The sequence below is a fragment of the Alosa alosa genome, chromosome 14, assembly GCF_017589495.1.
Source record: "Alosa alosa isolate M-15738 ecotype Scorff River chromosome 14, AALO_Geno_1.1, whole genome shotgun sequence".
NCBI classification, from domain to species: Eukaryota; Metazoa; Chordata; class Actinopteri; order Clupeiformes; family Clupeidae; genus Alosa; species Alosa alosa.
The window spans coordinates 14,929,784-14,948,645 of record NC_063202.1 but is presented as its reverse complement, the minus strand read 5'-3'; the positions used below and the strand labels follow the sequence as shown (position 1 = coordinate 14,948,645).

The window sequence follows — 18,862 nt, the reverse complement described above, 5'->3', positions numbered from 1 at the left end:
CTCTAATTACGCAGAGACGTCCCCTGCCTAGTTCCTGTTGTCATATTTAGTTAGTGATTATATGTCTCTCTGTGCAGCTATACCACTGATGATTGTATAAAGCTAGATATGAGAAGGTTCTGTGTAGAATTTGTTAAATGACATACTTTTACTGAGTGAAAGAATAGTGTGTATGATTTTTTAGACCTGAAATTAGATGTGATCTTGCCCTCAAATGGCTCATACATATTTTAATCTGTGTGCTTGAAATGTTTTAGGTGTAGACATACTTCCTCCATTTCTCTGTGCCTCTTATCTGTCTGCTTATCGCCTTCACATGCCTCTGCGTGTGTGTGTGTGCGCATGCGTGCTTGCTCACCTGGCTTTGTGTGTGTGTGCTTGTGTGGACCCATCCTGGGTGCATGCTTTTTAATGTGCACCTGGGAGTTCAAGGTTTAAGTTCACGTGTACCCGCATGGGCGTACCTGCTGTTTCATATTCCCTTGTCATGGAGCCATCTGCTTGATGTCACTTTGTTTGTGTGTGTCTGTTGGCGTAGTCAATGTTTATTTTATGTCTTTATCTGTCTGTACCTGTCTGCATACTTGAAGTCATGTTCTAACATGCCTGTGTGTGTGTGTGTGCGTGCGTGCACACGTTTTGCGTGCGTGTGTTGCAGCTGGGGAAGATGCGTCTGATGATCCCGTGCCGAGCGCTGACCTGTTCGCACCTGCAGTGTTTCGATGCCACTCTCTACCTCCAGATGAACGAGAAGAAGCCCACATGGGTGTGCCCTGTCTGTGACAAGAAAGCACCCTATGAGCACCTCATCATTGACGGGTAAGAGCCCACACCCACCCCTTCCCAGACTCCCTACGAAACACCCTATCTATCATTGACGAGCAAGAACCTGAATCCACCCCTCTACAGACCCTCTACAAAACACCCCATCATTGACGAGCAAGAACCCGAATCCACCCCTCCACAGAACCCAGAGTCCTTCTTCTGACGCACGTCAAGTGACGCCAAAGTTTAGAACTTTATTTTAGAAAATTATTTTTAACGGCGCAAAGCCCACTAGCGGCATCTGACGAGCGTCGACGCCAACTTTAAGAAAGTGTTTCTATCTCTTGAGCGTCAAATACATAGACAGGAATGTTGCCGCCAGTGGGCTGTAGCCTTTAAGGAAAATTCCGGTATTTAGCACTTTTGAGTCCCTTTTCTGGTTTGTTTTGGATGAACTAGAGTGATGGACACCGAAATTTTGACTATTGGTCCTGTCTTGACCTTTCTGACTCGTTTTGAATCGCCTTTGACTACTCAGAGTGGTTGCCAACAGGCATACTGTAGTAGGCTACTCAAACATGTCCTAAAACAACCCTTAACGTTCGTTTTCAAAACAGTGCAACTCACCGAGTGGTTAGTGGTGGTAGAGATGCTTCCCGTCTCCCACTTTTGTAGGGGGCATGACGGAACAGCTTCGGGTCTGAATGTTTTCAAAGCGTCTGCTAAACATCTCTCTACCTCGACATGAACACCTATCCCCACCAATGTTCCCTCTAATTTTTAATTTTGTTTTTTTTCAGCTGTGAGCTGAGCAAATATTTTGTTTTCTGTCTAAAAGGTTGAATTTTTCAGCACTGTGGACTTGTGGAACATTTTAATGATGGTGTTTACCAGTCAGTTTAAACCATCTTTGGTTGAACTTCAATAAGGTTTAGAAAATGACTGGTTCCTGGTTATGACTGATAATGAGATATATATATATATATATATATATATATATATATATATATATATATATATATATATATATATATATATATATACACATTATATATCATTATATAAGTATCCAAGGTGTTTACTAGTCATTTCTCAGCAGGTACATTTAAGTGGAACTTCAGTGAAAGAAAAATGCTAATGCAGTGCTTATTAAATTGACTATTAAATTGACATGGTGTCATTTTTCCTAAAGGTAGCCTAAACAATTTTCATAACTGGAGTGGTTTGCAAACTAGGCTACAAAACATGTCATTTGAATTTCATTGAGAAAGATAGGCCTATCTGGCTATGTGGCTCATCTTGTCTTGTACCTGACGCTTTAGTAAAGCAGCCACTCCTTTAAGTCTGCCCAACATTAAAGGTTGTATCAGCGATTTCAGGCACAAAAAAGGCCCAAACATAAATGATCAAATTCATCTAATCTTTCCTAACGATCCGCTAGCTGTCTGCCATAAGCAGGCCGTCAAAAAAACGCGTCTCTGTAGTCAGCCTAGGCTCCGAGATCTGTACACAAAAACAATTGCTACCAACAAGTGTTGGCAACCACTCAAAGGCAAAATAAAATGTTTCTGGTTGGGCGACGAGATTCGCGTTTAGGAGAGTTTGAATTGCACGGGAGGGAGGGGAAGGGAGTAGCGAGCTAGCTCTCTGTTTTGTTTGAACATATGTGATGTGTCGTTCAGCCGTAATCGCTGATACAGCCTTTAAGCACCATCTGAAACATACCCTTTTGCATGGACTGCGTAGAACTTGGTAATGGCATCAAGGATATTTTATGCAGGGCATCCTGAAAGCTGAATGATTCCAGAAAAAAACTGTCTTGTAACTGAAATCAGTTTGCTTCCGAAACGTAATGTAAAGCACAAGCATCGTGCCATATGATCGTGTATCCTGAACTGATAACATGGACATGTTGGTGTTAATTGCTACCATCACATTGTCGATTAATTATGACCGCCGCGCAGGTCTATGTATTAGATCATAGGACATCACGCCACTCCTTTCGTAAATATGTCTGAAAGTTTTTTCTTACCTGGACCATCTTTTGTGTGAGATTGGAGTATTTCATCTAGCCACTCATGTTTAAACGTTAGGCAGACTTTTTCTGGGGCATCTGCTCTGCCTTTCTTTTTGCCATGGTAGCCTGGAGAAGGGCCCGCCTAAAGGATACTTTGTATGTAAACATTCTAACTTGGGCTACATCCGGCTTTGTTGTCAGACATGTCAGTATTTTAAATGTTTATTACCTAGCCTACATCGCCGTTGATGCTCAGATTTTTAACCCCTGAAAAAAAATCGTTTGTGTGTGAAAAATGTGCACGGTCTGAAAAATCTATTGCGCGGCCGCGCACAGCTTAGAGGGAACATTGATCCCCACCCCAGAGGCCTCTCTCCCACAACCTGCAGCTGCCAGCTGACTCTTCCGGTGTGGACTCATTAAACCATTTAACTGTGACAGACAGCTGCTTTTTAAAGGTCCTTGTTGACTCTTACACCCAGCAGAAAGGAAAATATGTGGAGTATGATGCACAGGTGTTTAAAAGCCAACCCAGGGATTGAAGTCAGACTGGTGAGGTGGAGAGCAGTGTTGGTTTCCTGCCCGCTAACTTCCGCGCTGCTCCTGTAGGTTGTTCATGGAGATCCTGAACAGCTGCGACGACTGCGATGAAATCCAGTTCAAGGAGGACGGCAGCTGGGCCCCCATGAGGTCGAAGAAGGAAGTGCAGGAGGTGCCTGCTTCATACAACGGACTGGAGGGTACGTTACGTTCTGCTGAGGCTGACACACTTGCTCATTCAGGGGTTGGGGGTACGACACTTTACACATACTTTGGCATCAAATTGCACATTAATAAACATGAAATGTAAATATGGCAGAATTAACCAACCGGTGTTAAAAGGTCAGAAATTACACTACACATGGTAAAAGCATGTGTTAAAAGGACACAAAGCACATAAAACAAATAATAATTTAGTTAGCATAAGTAATAAAAAAAATGTAGACTTTTTTTTTTTCAAGCAGCTCGAATTGAAAAAGCAGATTGATGGAAACTACTTTTTCTGAATGTAATTGTACAGTCTCCTCTAGCAAATGGTCTTAGAACTGGTGGAGCTTGTCCATTACAAATCTTATGCATAAGACAGGAATTGGTGTATTTTATCAGGTTTTCCCAACTAAGCAACCCATATTTTGACAAAACCAGCAGTAATGGGCAAAGTAGAGTGAGCTAAGCTACTCTATAAGCTACTGGCTACCTAGCTCTAGTTAGAGCTTTCAGGGTAGCGCTGTAGCTGCCTGGCTGCTTTACCAATTTGGGGGGTTTTCATACTGACCGTACTCGGTGACCTCGAGAAACAGACATCTATATGAAAAATTGCCGGATTTCTCCATTAAGCTCCATTTTGCAAATAGCTTGCCCATCATTAAAAACCAGACAGTGGTGATGTCTAGGTTTTCTATCAAGAACATTTAGGGTTTGTTTGTACAGTCCCTGAGAGAAGTGTTATTGGTGTGAGACAAGGTTGTTAAACAATTTAAAGGCTTAGTGACCGTTTATCAGAGTGCAGTTGTTTTTAGATAATAAATGCTTTTTTTTGTTTCGTTTAGTTTTTTTTTTTGGCCATGTGCATTACTCTGGACACTCAGACTTCACTGTAGGATTACTTCTTTTTCTTTTTCTTCTCTTTCTTTTCACCGTGAATTTTGCACACATTGTACTGTCGTTTAAACATTCTATTCTAGTCTATGTGTATAAAATTACATCTTTGCCACAATACAAAAATATTGATGACTCAATGATGGGTTGAGGCAGGGTCAGGTTATATGTTGACTTTTGCAATATGTTGTTTAGCAGCCTACTCCTACTAAGACAGTCACAGTTTTATTATTATAAATAAATTATATCCTCAGTGCTGTTTGTTGTGAGGATATATACCGGCTTAGTCTGCTTTCTAACAGGAGGCTCAGAAGGTGGCCTTGAGATGGGGCTTTTCTCTGCAAACTCGGACTACATACAGCATAAGAGAGCCCAGAGACCCTGTAGTATATACTCAGAATGTGCTTGTTCAGTCTCCTCCGGTCTGTTTGGAGGTCTGGTCATTTGGATTTGGTGTTTGAGAAGCTGAGCTTGTTTTTCAGATGGTTTCCCTGCCATTCCTGTAGTTTTTATTAGGCTTTTAGAGTGTGCCAGAACCAGAGCTTCAAGCCTGTAATGGACTCCCATTCTCAGAGACCTCTTTAGTGACAGATCAAACAAACTTTATTTATTTTTATTTTTTATTTATTTGTTTATTTAATAGGGACAGTGCTCATTAATCAACAGACAAGGTACTGTAAAATAAGCCAATGTTAGCCTTACTCATTGTGAGTTTGGTGACTGGTTTGGTGCTTGTTTGTTCTGTAGTTCATTTGAATAATACACCATCAAGCAGAAAGGACTTGCCAGTGCTGCAGTTCATAACTAATTTGACTTGCTGATGGTGCCAGTTGATGACACTAGTCCTTGATTAGTGGGTTTTCTTGTCTTCGTCAAATTGGCTTGCCTGGTTTGGTAGGAAAGCTCATTTTTTGTTTTGTTTGAATGACCGTGTTTGATGCTACAGATGAGAGTAGCTAAGTCTGACTCCTCAGTGCTGGTAGATAATCCAGGTCATCACTCATTGGTGCAGTGCAGCAGTGTCAGCCTGCCATCAGTGTGTTAACAGATGTGTGTGTGCGTGTGTGTTTGATGTCAGGCTCGCAATGTCGATCAGCCGTTTCGGAGCAGAGGTCCTCCTCCCACTCCAGCAACAACAAGAAGGTGGAGGTGATTGACCTGACGCTGGACAGCTCGTCAGACGAAGACGACGACGACGAACCCCCATCCAAGAGGTCGTGTCCCTCTCTGTCTCCCACCTCGCCGCAAATTAGTAAAGGGTAAGATGATCACACCATGCAAGATCTCTGTGACTTCCAGCTGACTTTGCTCCCATTAACATTATTATTATTATTTAAGGAGTATTGTACACTTTATTGGTCTGATTGTATAATTTGTCTTACTTTGTAAGGCTTGTCATTTTCTTTTATTGAATTTGGCAGTCTGTTAAAGCATATAATAAATTTGTTGAAGCTTGACATTGAGCTAATATTTTGATAATTAATTGAACTCTGCAGTGTCCTCACATAACCTCTTTGATGTCATTACTTGGTTCTGTGCTTTGAACCACAAACACTAAAATATTGTGTGATTCTGAAAGAGAAACTGAAACTAAAATGAAGCATATACTCCTGATTGACTGATTGATTGCGTTGGCCTGCAGGGTGCTGAACCTGCACACACAGGCGTCTCCGGTGAGCAGAACTCCCAGCATGCCCCAGGTGGACTCCAACTACATCCCGCCCCCACCCCCCCTCATCCAGGACTACCGCCACTACTACCCGACACACAACGACTTGTCAGGTGGGCACAGGGGTTAAGTTTGGGTTTAGCAAGTGATTGAATGTTTAATGATTTATTGTTCTGGTAAAAGAAATCCCTTTGAATTGGTCATCTTTAAGTTGCTTTTAGACATCAACAGAGGCCACATCACATTTTCAGTCAAAACTGACTGTAATCAAAGAGTCAATAGTCAACTCAGCAATTATTATTTATTGTTTCACCAAGAGCCTTCATGCACCACCACAGTCAACCCACTACCAAAGTCCTTTTAGGCAAGTCCCTCCACTCGGCGGCCATATAGCAACGCTTTTTGGGCACTCATCGGGCATCCTCGTCAGCAGAAATGCGCGTGCGCAAGGCTTCACGACACCAATCTTGTTCCAGCGGCGAGTTCACAACACATGATTGGCAAGGTGTCTTCACAACACACCATATAATTTGGCTCAATGTATTCACATCACACCACATGATTGGCTCAATGTATTTACATGTCGACGTTTTGCCGAAGAAGGGGTGGGATATGTGTAGACAACGGCCATATTGGCGTTACAAACTAACCCCATGCATTTCTATGGAGGATTTTTTGAGTGCTGTGTCTCCTCATTAGAAAGTCTCTGCCACTACCTCTTCCGAGTAGGCCCACATCACTTCCTCTAATCTCTCCCGTGTAGGCCCAAGCACTTCCTCGCTTAGTGTGGACAGGGCCTCAGGTGGACACTTGAATAGATTAGTTTTGTCTCATGGCCATTAATGGTAATAAGATGAGTTACTTTCCCACAATCATGAATTCCAGTAAAGCCGTGTCAATGCCAACCCCTCAGCCTGTGTGGTGGAATGCTACCTCTGAGTGATTTCAGGAGGACTCTGACCAAACATCAGCTGTACTTGTGTGCCTCTGCAGTAGGGACGGCATGATTGTAGGCCAAGGTTATTTATGACTTCATCATGAAAATAGTGTTCCCTCAAAAATAGGCTGCATGTTTGATGAGTGTGTGTGTAAGTGTGTGCACATTATCCAATTTTAGCAGCCACACATTGCAGTTATAGCAGATCTTGATTAGACCCTACAGCAAAATAGCCAACTTTTTACTTCTTCATATTTTTGTCAAAAGTTCTTTGTTTTGTTTTGTTTTTTTACATCAAAGGCTGTTCTCCTTTGGTATTTAATTGACTTTATTAAGACTGCAGGTTGGAGGCGGCTTCCCCACAGAGTCCCACTGCACCATGTCCACACCTTCTCACTCCTTTTGTTTTCTCCCACAGATTTGAATTTCTTCTCTGTTTTACAAGGCGAAAACCAGGTGAGCGAATCTAAAAGCTGAATGTATTTTATTTTTGCATGCTTTGTAGAAGCTCCATGATTTTCTGTGACAAGGGTTTGTTTCCCAAACCAACATCTTGAACTCCCCACCCTGAACTTGTTTCATATTACCATTGCAAGGTAGCCTGTATGGGCTACCAGACCTACTTGATGCAGCCTTTGCTTGTGACGTCAATTTCCAAGCAGTACAAAATAACAGTGTACCGGCAGTAGCGTTAACAATAAGAAGCTAGACCATGGAGTCTGGTCGCTGTAATTACTCGAGAAATGAAGATGCCAGCACCCCTCTCGTCTTCCACTCACATCCTTTTTATCTAATGATGATCTAATAATAATGATCCAGCAGTTTCGGGGCTGCACAGGCGCACGCATCCCCTGTGTAGGTACTTAGTTATTTCCCGAAAATGACCCACAGAACCTACACAAGGGTGCTGGCAACCCTAAAACACCCCATGTGTCTGGAGTGGAAAATATCTGCACTCATATCAATATCTTTTATTTAGGGAAGTCATTTCACTGCAGAGGTCTCTTGAAGGTCTCAGAAGTCTGAATGGGACCAAAGGTCATTTAGAGGTCATTTCTCTCATCTACTCTCCTTTTTGTCCTTTCTCTCCTCCTTCAGCATTACAACATGGTGATGGCAGCGGCAGCTGCGGCGGCATCGGCCTCAGACGAGCACGAACTGCTCCTCAACCGCTTTCTGCCGTACAGCTCGTCGCAGCTCTTCCTGGAGCCGCCGGGCGCTGGATCCAGTGGCGGAGGATTGGCGCCGGTCAACGGGGGCGGCGGAGGAGGGGGCAGCGTGGGCAGCAGTAGTGGCGGCAGCAGCAGCGGGAGCAGCAGCAGCTTGGTGTCGTCCAGTAGCCTCCGGGACGCCACCTCGGCACACCTGCACCCCGCCACCTCGCGGCCCAGCGCAGATGCCCTCGCCGCTGCCGCCGCCCTCTACGGATCCATCTCCGATGTCATCTCGCTAGACTGAGCTCGCGCGCGCGCGCGCGCACACACACACACACACACACACACACACACACACACACACACACACACACACACATACATGTACACACACGTACGCGTAACACACATACTCACTAAGTATACAGAGACGTAAACGTATACACACACACACACACACATACATGCACGCACACCAAAATGGACTGAACACTGATGAGATTTCGAGGGTGAGGAAAGAAGAAAAGGCATTTAGGAGAACAAGAAAAAAGTGGAACGTGGAGTTTTTTTTAAGGACGAAAAGAACAATGCTATGTACAGAGAACAAAAATATATATATATAAATATATAAATATATTTTCAGTTTTACTTTTGTACATAAGACGTATGAGACTGCCTCTCTGTTCAGTGAATGACTTCAGTTGACTTTTATTTCCCCAGGATACTGAAGATTGTTGGGTCCCTTTCTCCCTTCTGTACACATTTATCGGTTCCTGTGCTTCGGTCAGAACTTTTATACCTCTTGTTTTCTTTTTTAAGAATTCTATTCTTATCTTACACTGAGTCTTGTTCCGCACCAGTGGGATTTGTCGCCTTCAGAGACCGAGAGAGACACTGAGGTTATCAAGACATCAGACATTCTTTCTTCCAAATTTGAATTTGTGTTATTTCTACTAAAAAAAAAAAAAGGAAAAAAGGAAAGGAACAAAAGAGAAGAGGATTCTCTGGAATTGTCCAGTAGTGTGCGAGGTAGGGTTGGTCGAGTTCCGGTTCGTAGGTATTCTGTGAGTTCTCCTCACGTTTGTAAAGCATTTCCTCGGCCTTGGCCGCCATGCTGTGGGACGTGCATCTAGTTTGTGTGGCTTGTCTGGTTAATTTCGTCCCAAGTGAGTGTCCAGATCCTCCAGTGCTGTCACACGCTCTGTTGGCATTTGGAAAGCTCCTGCATTTCATGTGAAAGGAGGATGTTTTTGTTATGTTTCTTTTTCCGCTTTGCCGACCACTTAATTTTCATTTTGCACAATGCCAAAATCGATCTCTTGTGTGTTCAAGCTCTGGAATCACCCCAGGGAGCCGTGAAAAGCATTCACAGGTTATTCTCTCGGTGTGATGGTTTCTGCTCCCATCCCTGAAAAAAGTCTTTGGTACTGTAGAGCAGTGTCTGTGTGCAGGAAGTCTTTATCTGAATCCCGTCCATCATCTGTGTGTGTGTGTGTAAGTGTAAGAGAGAGAGAGTGTGTGTGTGTGTGTGTGTATGCATACATGGGGATTCCAAATCCATGTGAAGTTCTTTCCATTCCTGCAGTCTAGTATTTAAACTCAAGATAGCAAAAGATTAGCACCATGTAATCTGGCAGTAGGTGTTTGGTACCACCTAAACAGGCAAGCATGCATGCCTCTATTCAGTTATAGACATCTCTTTTGATGTTTATGTTAAACTAGATGTTCTACAATTATGTTTGTCACGGTCTTGCCCCTGATGTAGACAGATGGAGCAAAAATCAGTCTGCAACCCCACTGGAAGAATTATATACAGAATTTTCCCTGACAGATTAATGTGTTCAAGCCTTGAATAAATGTTAGTTATTAAACTTAAATGCTTAGACGGATGAAAAGAATAAGGGGTAAGATCGGGGAAATAGTTTGGGTGTCGTTTTTAATGTCACACATTGTGACCCCAAAGACATTCCCAGAGTTAATTTCATATAGATTTATTTGTGACCATTTTATGTGCATGTATATTTTCAAAAACACATAGTCAAATCCCTTCTGTCCTCTTGTAAGCTTGTAGAGTTTGAAGGAAGCCCAAAATATGATCGAAAACCTGAGTAGGTGTTTGAGCAGTGTGTCAGCATCTAGTGGTTTCTTTAAGGGTAGTTTATTCTTTGAAATGCAGAAATGTGACCAAGGGCTATGTTCTGGAATTCTAATTCCGTTATTTGGGTCAGATGAGCAACCTTTTTCATTAAGGTTCCTTGTTACACAGCCATTCCTGGCTTCTGAACAGATTTCTAACGGGACGTTTAAATTGTGCAACCCCATTCTTTTCAACACTTCTCGACTGAATGAAATGTTTTCCTTCCTGACTTCATCCTGTGTATAGAATATGCTCTGTATTTTATTTATTTCGTAATCTATATGTTTTTTACATCTTGATTTCAACTGATTTGTTGTCACTTGCTAGTCTTGTATGAGCATAACTATTTAATGAGCTTCATTTTTGTTCACTTTCTTCATTTTTTTTTCTCCCAGTGTCGCACTCATGTGGATATAGCTTTTATTATTGACATTCTTTTCATGAACCCAGTAATGAATCCACACTGTTGAAGGCTCGTGTTAGTGATCAGCTGGTTTGGGTGGCAGGCCATGCAATATCTGCATGCTTAGTCCTTGTAGCAAAACCTCAAACTTCTTCATTCTCCTCAGTATTCATGTTAAGAACGCATTACGGCCCATCCAGAAGACAACCTTTTAAAAGTGCTCACAGAGAGACTTTGAATGTTTTTCTCCATTGATGTGCTTCATGCGGCTTGCATGCTTCTTTTTATGGCCAAGACCATGTTTGATGAACTGTTTTTTTTTTTTTTTTTTTTTTTTTTTTTTTTTTTTTTTTTTTTTAAATTACTCCTCAAATGTCAGTGTTATGAGTGCATTGCTGCCCTGGTATTTATTTAACAGTTGTGACCACCATTGCATGGAGTGATTGACAGATAAGCACAGGGCCTTACTTGTTAGCCACAGTCCCACGGGCAGCCTATGCCACAACCTAGCCAAACGGCTGCCTCATGCAGTGCAGCCGTCTTGCTTTGTTTCTGAAGGTTTTTTTGTTTGTTTTGTTCGTTGCTGGGAGTTGTGTTGTGTTTTTTTTTTTTGTTTGTGTCTCATTTTCCGCCATGTCTGTAAATATGATCCGATCAATGTCGGCATGAGTCACGGGGTGTGGTTGGAAATCCTGTGAAAATGACTGAAGCAACAGGAGCTCTCCTGCACTCAATGTCAGTGTTGTGAAGACGATAAATTGATAAAGGGAAACTGTTTTGAGTGAGTGTGTGTGTGTATGCCATTACTGGGTAAAACAAAGTGTATGGTGAATTGTGCAGAATTAATGTTCTGGTAATGTTATAGTGTCTTCTGTCATCGTTCCCAAAAACATCCTATTGAGAATGATTTTATATTTTAGATACAAAGAAAATTGTGCACCAAGTGGGTTTGAGATGGATTCCGATTTTGTTTTTTTTTTTTTTTTTTTTTTTTTTTAAAGTATTTCAGATCAGCTGACGTCTGCGCTCACTGCCTTAACCCCATCGAGTCAGTTTCCATGCGGCATGTCCTACGAGAGAAATGGCTTTTTAAGGAAAAAAACGAAAGTAATGATGTACAGTTGACCAATGTCAGTTTGTATAAAGTACTAAGTGAAAAAAAAATATTTATTACATGCATTGAAAGAAATTGTTTACTTATTGAATGTTACCTGTTTATGTAGGGAAGTTTAGATGTAATAAACCGCATTGAGTTAAATGTGTCATAGCTTTCTTTGTTGAACAGTCTATGGACAGAATAGGCCCCTTTGGTAACCATGGCAGAACAATTTGGTGTCACTCTTTTTCTTGAGTCTTTCTAGAACTAGTCTTCTCTAGTCTTTCAAAACAGAAACATTTGGGAGTTCATAAGCAGTGGCGTTCTAGATTGTCAGGTAACACCATACATCAGAATCACTGAAATCATGTTGTGTGGTGAGTCTCTCTCTGCCCTCACTCCCCCCAGAAGGAACCTCTGTACGTTCTGAGGACAAACTGTTAGAACCAGTGCAACCAAAGAGATGCTGTTAAGGTACCGGCAGCCACGGCTGGCCTCACCAAAGGGAATGCCCGGTTCTGTGGTGAGTGTGGAGAGGCTCTGCTTTGTCACTCTTGAGGTGAGTACACTAGATGCCCAAATGTATTGGTGTCCGCAAGTGATTCACAACATGAAACTTAGAAAGGGAACACGTCAATCCCATCAACAAAAATGAAAGCACTCTTCACATCTGTGTCCACAATCCCTTTGTTTTTTTTCCATTGACACATCTTTTGTATCAATATTAAAAGTTGCAATTCGCTTTGGCTTCATATTAAGGTTTCATTTACTGTCAGTACTCAATATAAACTTAATACACACCACAGCGCCTCATCACTCAATGCTGAAATATGTAGTTTCATCAAAGTCCTTTAAGGCAAGTTCCCCCCACTCTTGGTAACACACTTTGGGCATTTATTGGGCAGCTATTTTCCTATTCAAGTGGATGGGGAGGCATACAGTTGTGTGCAGAATAAAAGAGGTGTGTTTTAAAAAATTGAATAAAGCTCAAAATCCTTAGAATAACTGTTAATTCCATAATATCAATGCATTGGGAACGCTGCACATTCAATTTCAAATCAAACATGACCAAAATTGATCAGTTTGTGTTATACCTTTACAGAAAGTGAAGAAAAAGGAATGTTAGGCTGTTCAAAAAAATAGCAGTGTTTGCATTTTCCTTTACAAACTCTAAACATTGACTGTATAAACTAAAAGATGTTGCTTTACTTCGAATCACTGCACTAATATCTAGTTGCATTACCATTATTTCTGCCAATTGCTTCACATCTGTGTTGCATGGAGTCGACCAACTACTGGCACCTGTGAACAGGTATTCCAGCCCAAGACGATTGAACTACATTCCACAATTCCTCTGCATTTCTGGGTTTTGCCTCAGAAACAGCATTTTTGATGTCACCCCACAAGTTTTCTATAGGATTGAGGTCTGGGGATCGGGCTGGCCACTCCACAACGTCAATCTTGTTAGTCTGGAACCAAGACTTTACTCACTTAGTGGTGTGTTTTGGGTCATTGTCTTGTTGAAACACCCATTTCAAAGGCATGACCTCTTCAAATATTTTGATGTATTGAAACTGATCCATGATCTCTGGTGTGCGATAAATAGGTCCAACACCATAGTATGAGAAACATCTCCATAACATGAATTGAGCACCACCATGCTTTACTGTCTTCAGTGTACTGTGGCTTGAATTCAGTGCATGTGGGTCATTGGACAAACTGTCTGCGGCAACTGTATGTATAGAGACTACTGCCATACTGGTGTTACGAACTAACCCCATCCATTTCTGTTTTTATTTTTATTATTATTATAAATTTGGGAGCTACTCCGGTGTGCAGACATTCTCTCTCGTTTTACCTTCACTTCCTGGTGTGGCTGATTGTGTGTTGTGGCCCTAGATAAGGCTCTTTGTCTGCACGGTCTCAGTCCTCCCAACTGAATGGGGACAAACTTTGCCTTGGGGCTACCCCCGAGTTCCTGCAGTGGAAACAGCCCTTCCTCATCCACCTTGGACCACAGAAACTGGCTTTGAACACCAGTACTATTAGCTTCCATGACGAGTGAAGGATTAACCTATGTGAACTAGTTATAGATCCAAGATTTAAAGTAAAGTTATTCCTGAAATGTCTGGTGTGTCATATGGTCATTTGGGCCCCCTACATCGACTTCAAGGCAGCGCTTGGTGCGCTTGTAAACCATTCACTTGGGATTCAAAGTTGAGGCCTATTGGCCTACTTTAGGTATTTGCTGGAGGCCTGTGAGTATTCCAAATGAGACATTAGTTTTACATAATTGCACACATGTTGATTAATAAACAACGGGGCTGACTTGTAGTCCTGTTTTGTCAGGCTACCTCGATATTTCCCCACCAAAAACATCATTAGTGTAATGATGTGAAGCTGTTCAGGGCTCAAAGCTACCAAAGCATGTTGGCATTCCCAGAAGATAGTTTTAATTTCCTAGTGTGGGCTTTGCAATGACGTCCTATAATGAAATGAAAGGAACACTATTCCGTTTTATCACATACTACTACAGATAGGCTACTTTCTTAAGTACTCCTCAAAGCATCGTTGTAAAATGCCTCTTGTTCAAGAGCAAGTATTGTAACGGAGGATATTTCTAAGATGCTGTTAGCTTCATAGTGTGAAGGCTGACAAAACTGACAAACCCATCAGGCGCTCATCATATCAGATTTGCATTAATGGGAAAAGAGTAGTTTATCAAAACATGCAGTACATTCGTAAGAACTGCAGGTGGCAGTAAAGACACGGGCAAGGCCTGACCAAATCGCACTTGCTTTGCATATGGAAACAACTCCTATTTACCATGTCCTACCTATTACAGTAGATGTGTTGTTGATGGGTGAGAAACAGCTATTTAAACAGATTTTCCCCTGAAAATATATCACTGCGCTTTCATATGAAATTGTATGTCACTCAAGCACGACCAACACCAATATGAGCCAATCGGTTGGTTCAGCGGCATGTCATCCAAAAGGCGCATGACATAAAATCATAACCAAGCCGATCTCTGGCAGAAGCAGTCCGCATAAAGTTCCCACCAGGCACCAGAGAACAGAGTGTGCGTAGTTTGACAATTACTGTCCTCGATAGAAGGCATTATTTACGGATAGAGACGTGATGCACCTTTGCGCATTACGCGCTGTTTGTGGCTAAGGCATTCCAATGGCTGAGGAGATGGAAGACTTAAACCAAAGCGGAATAATAAACAAGTCGTTAACGGATGAAGACCGTTTCCGAAGCTTGGAAGACATCGATGTCGATGGAAGTCCCGTTTTGAGATTTTTGATCTCGATCACCTACTCGATTGTATGCGCTGTGGGTCTAGTTGGAAATTTACTTGTCTTGTTCTTCATCAAAGTACGAAAAGAGAGGCGCAAGTCTAAAATAAACTTTTTCATACTTAATCTAGCTGCTACGGACTGCCAGTTTGTTCTAACTCTGCCTTTTTGGGCTGTGGACACTGCGCTGGACTTCAGCTGGCCATTTGGAGATGCCATGTGCAAGATTGTGCTCTCCGTCACCGTCATGAACATGTACGCAAGTGTGTTTTTCCTGACTGCAATGAGCGTTACTCGGTACTGGTCGGTTGCCTCTGCGCTGAAAGACCGAACCCGAAAGAGATCTTGTTCGGTGAAATGGGTCTGTGTGGCGCTTTGGGTTCTGGCCACTGTAGCCACAGCACCAACGGCTATTTTTTCAACTGTCACAAATGTCGCTGGAGAAAAACTCTGTCTCCTGAAGTTTCCAGAGGGACAGTACTGGCTGGCTGTCTATCATCTACAGAAAATTTTAATAGCTTTTATCATACCTATGGTTATCGTTTCAGTCAGTTACTTGATGTTAGTGAGACTCATTCGGCGTTGCAGTATGAAGAATAGTTCGAGACGAATAACGCAAGTAACCAAATCAGTCACCATTGTCGTTCTGTCCTTCTTTCTCTGCTGGATGCCCAATCATGCTATTACATTCTGGGGTGTTCTAGTGAAATTTAACGTTGTCTATTGGGATAAAACATACTATATGGTTCACACTTACATATTCCCAGTTACAGTATGCCTTGCCCATGCCAACAGCTGTTTAAACCCAATTATTTACTGTCTCATGCGGAAGGAGTTCAGGAAAAAACTAAAGGATTTGGTCTCTCTGAAATGAACGATATTATTTGTGCCTGGAATTGTGATGCATTTGATCTCTGTCTCTGTCTCTCTTCTCTCTGGCATTGAAATAAATTTGGTAAGGCCTGAGCAAATACACATGTTTGTATTGGTATAGTATGTATTACATACTATTACATAGTATGTATTTGTGTGGTGCATGTGTTGAGACTATGGCTGAAAGTATAAAAAGCAGAATATGCTGTGAAAGAAAATATAATTGGATTGAAATAGTTTTAAGTTATAATATCTGATGCATCTCATGTATAAGGTGGCATACATTGTCATTCATGCTGACTTTTGTGATGACCATACCACAATATGACAAAACACTTCAGTAACCTTTATCAAGATGGATCCTTTTACAAGAAATCATCATGAAGCTGAGCCGTGGTTAACCACCAGTAATTACCAGTACATCTGAGTCATTTGCCATGGGTTAATTTACATTTCGCTTGGCATTCAGCTTCAAGCAGCCAACTGTATGTGTTTGTGTTTGTATGTAAATATACTGTATTAAAGTGTAAAAACAATGTAATGCTCTCTGCCGATCCTGTTGCTTACATTTGATCAATTCAACATGTTTTAAACATTCAACATGTCAACATGTGTTAGTGTCTATGTTAAATGTATATGGTTATGTACATGAGTATTATATGTATACATTTTATTGTCTGCATTTGTTCTTCTGTTTTTCCTTTTATCAGTCGTTTTAGTCATCAAAGGTGTGTGACATGAAAGTGTTGTGAATCAGCCTCATTTTTTGTAAATGTACATACTGCGTACTTCTTGAAGGATTAGAATTCAATGAAAGCCTGTCTAGATGCCTTTTGCCTATCACCAGGTGTGAAATGTTAATGTTTGTAGAACAGCATGTGTCCAAGCCTCTGAAGGACTTCCCAGGAAAGGGGGTAGTTTTAATTAAAAGACAATAGAAGCTGACCAGACCTGATGAAGGCCTAATCCTCATCCTCCCTTTCTATTGCATATTCAAACTGGGTTGGACCTAGAGGTCACTCCTTCTCTATGTGTGTAACTTTAAATATGGTAGACTGCTTCTGTATAGTCAGAGAATACTGAGAATCTGGTGAAATCCATGATGGGGTGAAACAAACATGTACTTCTCTCCCTTGAGGGCCACTGGCCCCTCATTGAAAAGAATAAAGCCTGGATCCTGATCTTGCATCATCCTGATTGAGTCTTAAGAGAAATATGGTAGTAAAAAATATACTATCAGTTATGGAGGTTCCAACCGTGAGACTAAAATTTTAGATTTAAATTGGATTCAAATTTTGCTGAGAGATCTTCAACATCGTGTTTGACGGCACACTCTTAAGGTAAGGTAATTGATATTTTCTGGTGGTGAGATATTAGGGAGTTGTCCTAAATAGTCCTTGACAGACTATCGGGCTCCAGCAGGGAGCTCTGTTGGGCGTTAGTAACAAGCTTATTTTGTTCCTGTAAATGGCCCGTAAGTATTATTGAAAATACTTTCGTCACTATGAGACTGGCGTTAGAACAATAGTTCTGGAAATAGCCATGTATGTTTTAGACAGAAACATATTCGGTCCTATGGACACAATCTGGAGCTTATCGGATTAAGCTTTTCAGGGTAGCCGGGGTCTTGGCCATTCCCCACTTTACGGCTACATTTGGGGGGACTGCTTGCCTAAGAATCTCTCACCTGAAAATTAAATTGCATAAGAGTGTTGCTGGTCATAACAGATGTATGAAACCATCTTTAGATTGTGTAACTAAGATCACAGTTTGAAGTAGCCTATAAAGATGTTGAACTGAAAGCGTAATATTAATAGTTGGGCGTCGAATGACGTTTTCCACCGTTTAAAGTAAAGACATTGGAGTTGGTATGATACTGTGTTCTTCAAATTGATAAAAGTACATCTAGTTTGAAATTGGATTGATAATGCAACTTTTAAATTATGGAGACTTATGATGGATGATCAGGATCCAAGTAATATTTGCCCCATCTGCAAAGATGGAGTTTTCTATGTTCAGTGTAACTAACATGATGAGTTTGTCTTGTCTTGTCTTGTCTTGTCTGTCTTGTCACTGCTATTGTCAACATGGGCCCTGAATGAATGAATGAATGAATGTGTGAGTGTATGTGCTGGCCAGCATGTGTGAATGTGGAAACTTAATTCCAATGGTAATAGCTTTGTACCAAGGGGAACTTTTTATAAATGTAACACAGATTTAATTTCTTTGGTGATCTACAATCACAGTCCTGTTTTTATAATGTTTTGAATATTGTTTTATGAATTTCTGCCATGTCAGAGTGGCTTTGTTGTTTTTTTTTTTTTTTTTACATTTGTCTTCCATACTACATGATTGCAAGTCTCTTACTCTTTGCTTTCTTATAATATGCTTATAAGACAAATTGATTTCCAGGTTGGCTGGTGAATTCTTTAATGGTGAGCCAATGTTTAATGCAATCAAGACTGACAATTGTTGTTATTTTTGTTGTTCTATTTTTGTTGTTGTTGTTTTGTTTTATTTTTATTTCTTTCCTTTCATGTCTGGCATTCTGACCAGGGCAAGGCCAGATTACTGTTACTTTCCTTATCTTACTGTATTTTATTTCTATGGTTTATATGGGGAACACAATGGTAAACATTTGCAATGAGCATGTATCTAGTGTTATTGTCTGTTCCTTTACACACTTCCATGAGTTTGACTCATGATTACTTAGTTTATTTTTACTCTAGTCACTGAAAGCTGAAGATAATAAGTTATGTACTGTTTTTTGTTGTATGCTCCGGTCTAAGAGCATAGACTAAGTATTTTTGTTGCTTTAAAACACCTAGGCTATACAGATGCTGGTAGTAACAAATATAATTTCTATTTCTT

General features: G+C 41.2%; 2 protein-coding genes across 4 annotated transcripts in view; both read left to right on the top strand.

The window, feature by feature from the left end:
• pias1a (protein inhibitor of activated STAT, 1a) overlaps window positions 1-11,978 on the top strand; it is a 51,892-nt gene extending 39,914 nt beyond the window's left edge. For all 3 annotated transcript variants that reach the window (XM_048262952.1, XM_048262955.1, XM_048262954.1), the window contains exons 9-14: window positions 659-819; window positions 3,392-3,522; window positions 5,499-5,679; window positions 6,063-6,202; window positions 7,445-7,482; window positions 8,125-11,978. In XM_048262952.1, the coding sequence (XP_048118909.1) occupies window positions 659-819; window positions 3,392-3,522; window positions 5,499-5,679; window positions 6,063-6,202; window positions 7,445-7,482; window positions 8,125-8,484 (1,011 nt within the window). In that variant the 3' untranslated portion in view covers window positions 8,485-11,978. The remainder of the gene's footprint in view (window positions 1-658; window positions 820-3,391; window positions 3,523-5,498; window positions 5,680-6,062; window positions 6,203-7,444; window positions 7,483-8,124) is intronic.
• A 2,873-nt stretch (window positions 11,979-14,851) lies between these two features.
• Window positions 14,852-17,159, top strand: rxfp3.3a1 (relaxin family peptide receptor 3.3a1). The gene has a single exon (XM_048262956.1). The coding sequence runs from the start codon at window positions 15,003-15,005 to the stop codon at window positions 15,990-15,992; it is 990 nt and encodes a 329-aa protein (XP_048118913.1). The 5' UTR covers window positions 14,852-15,002; the 3' UTR covers window positions 15,993-17,159.
• Window positions 17,160-18,862: the final 1,703 nt, after the last annotated feature.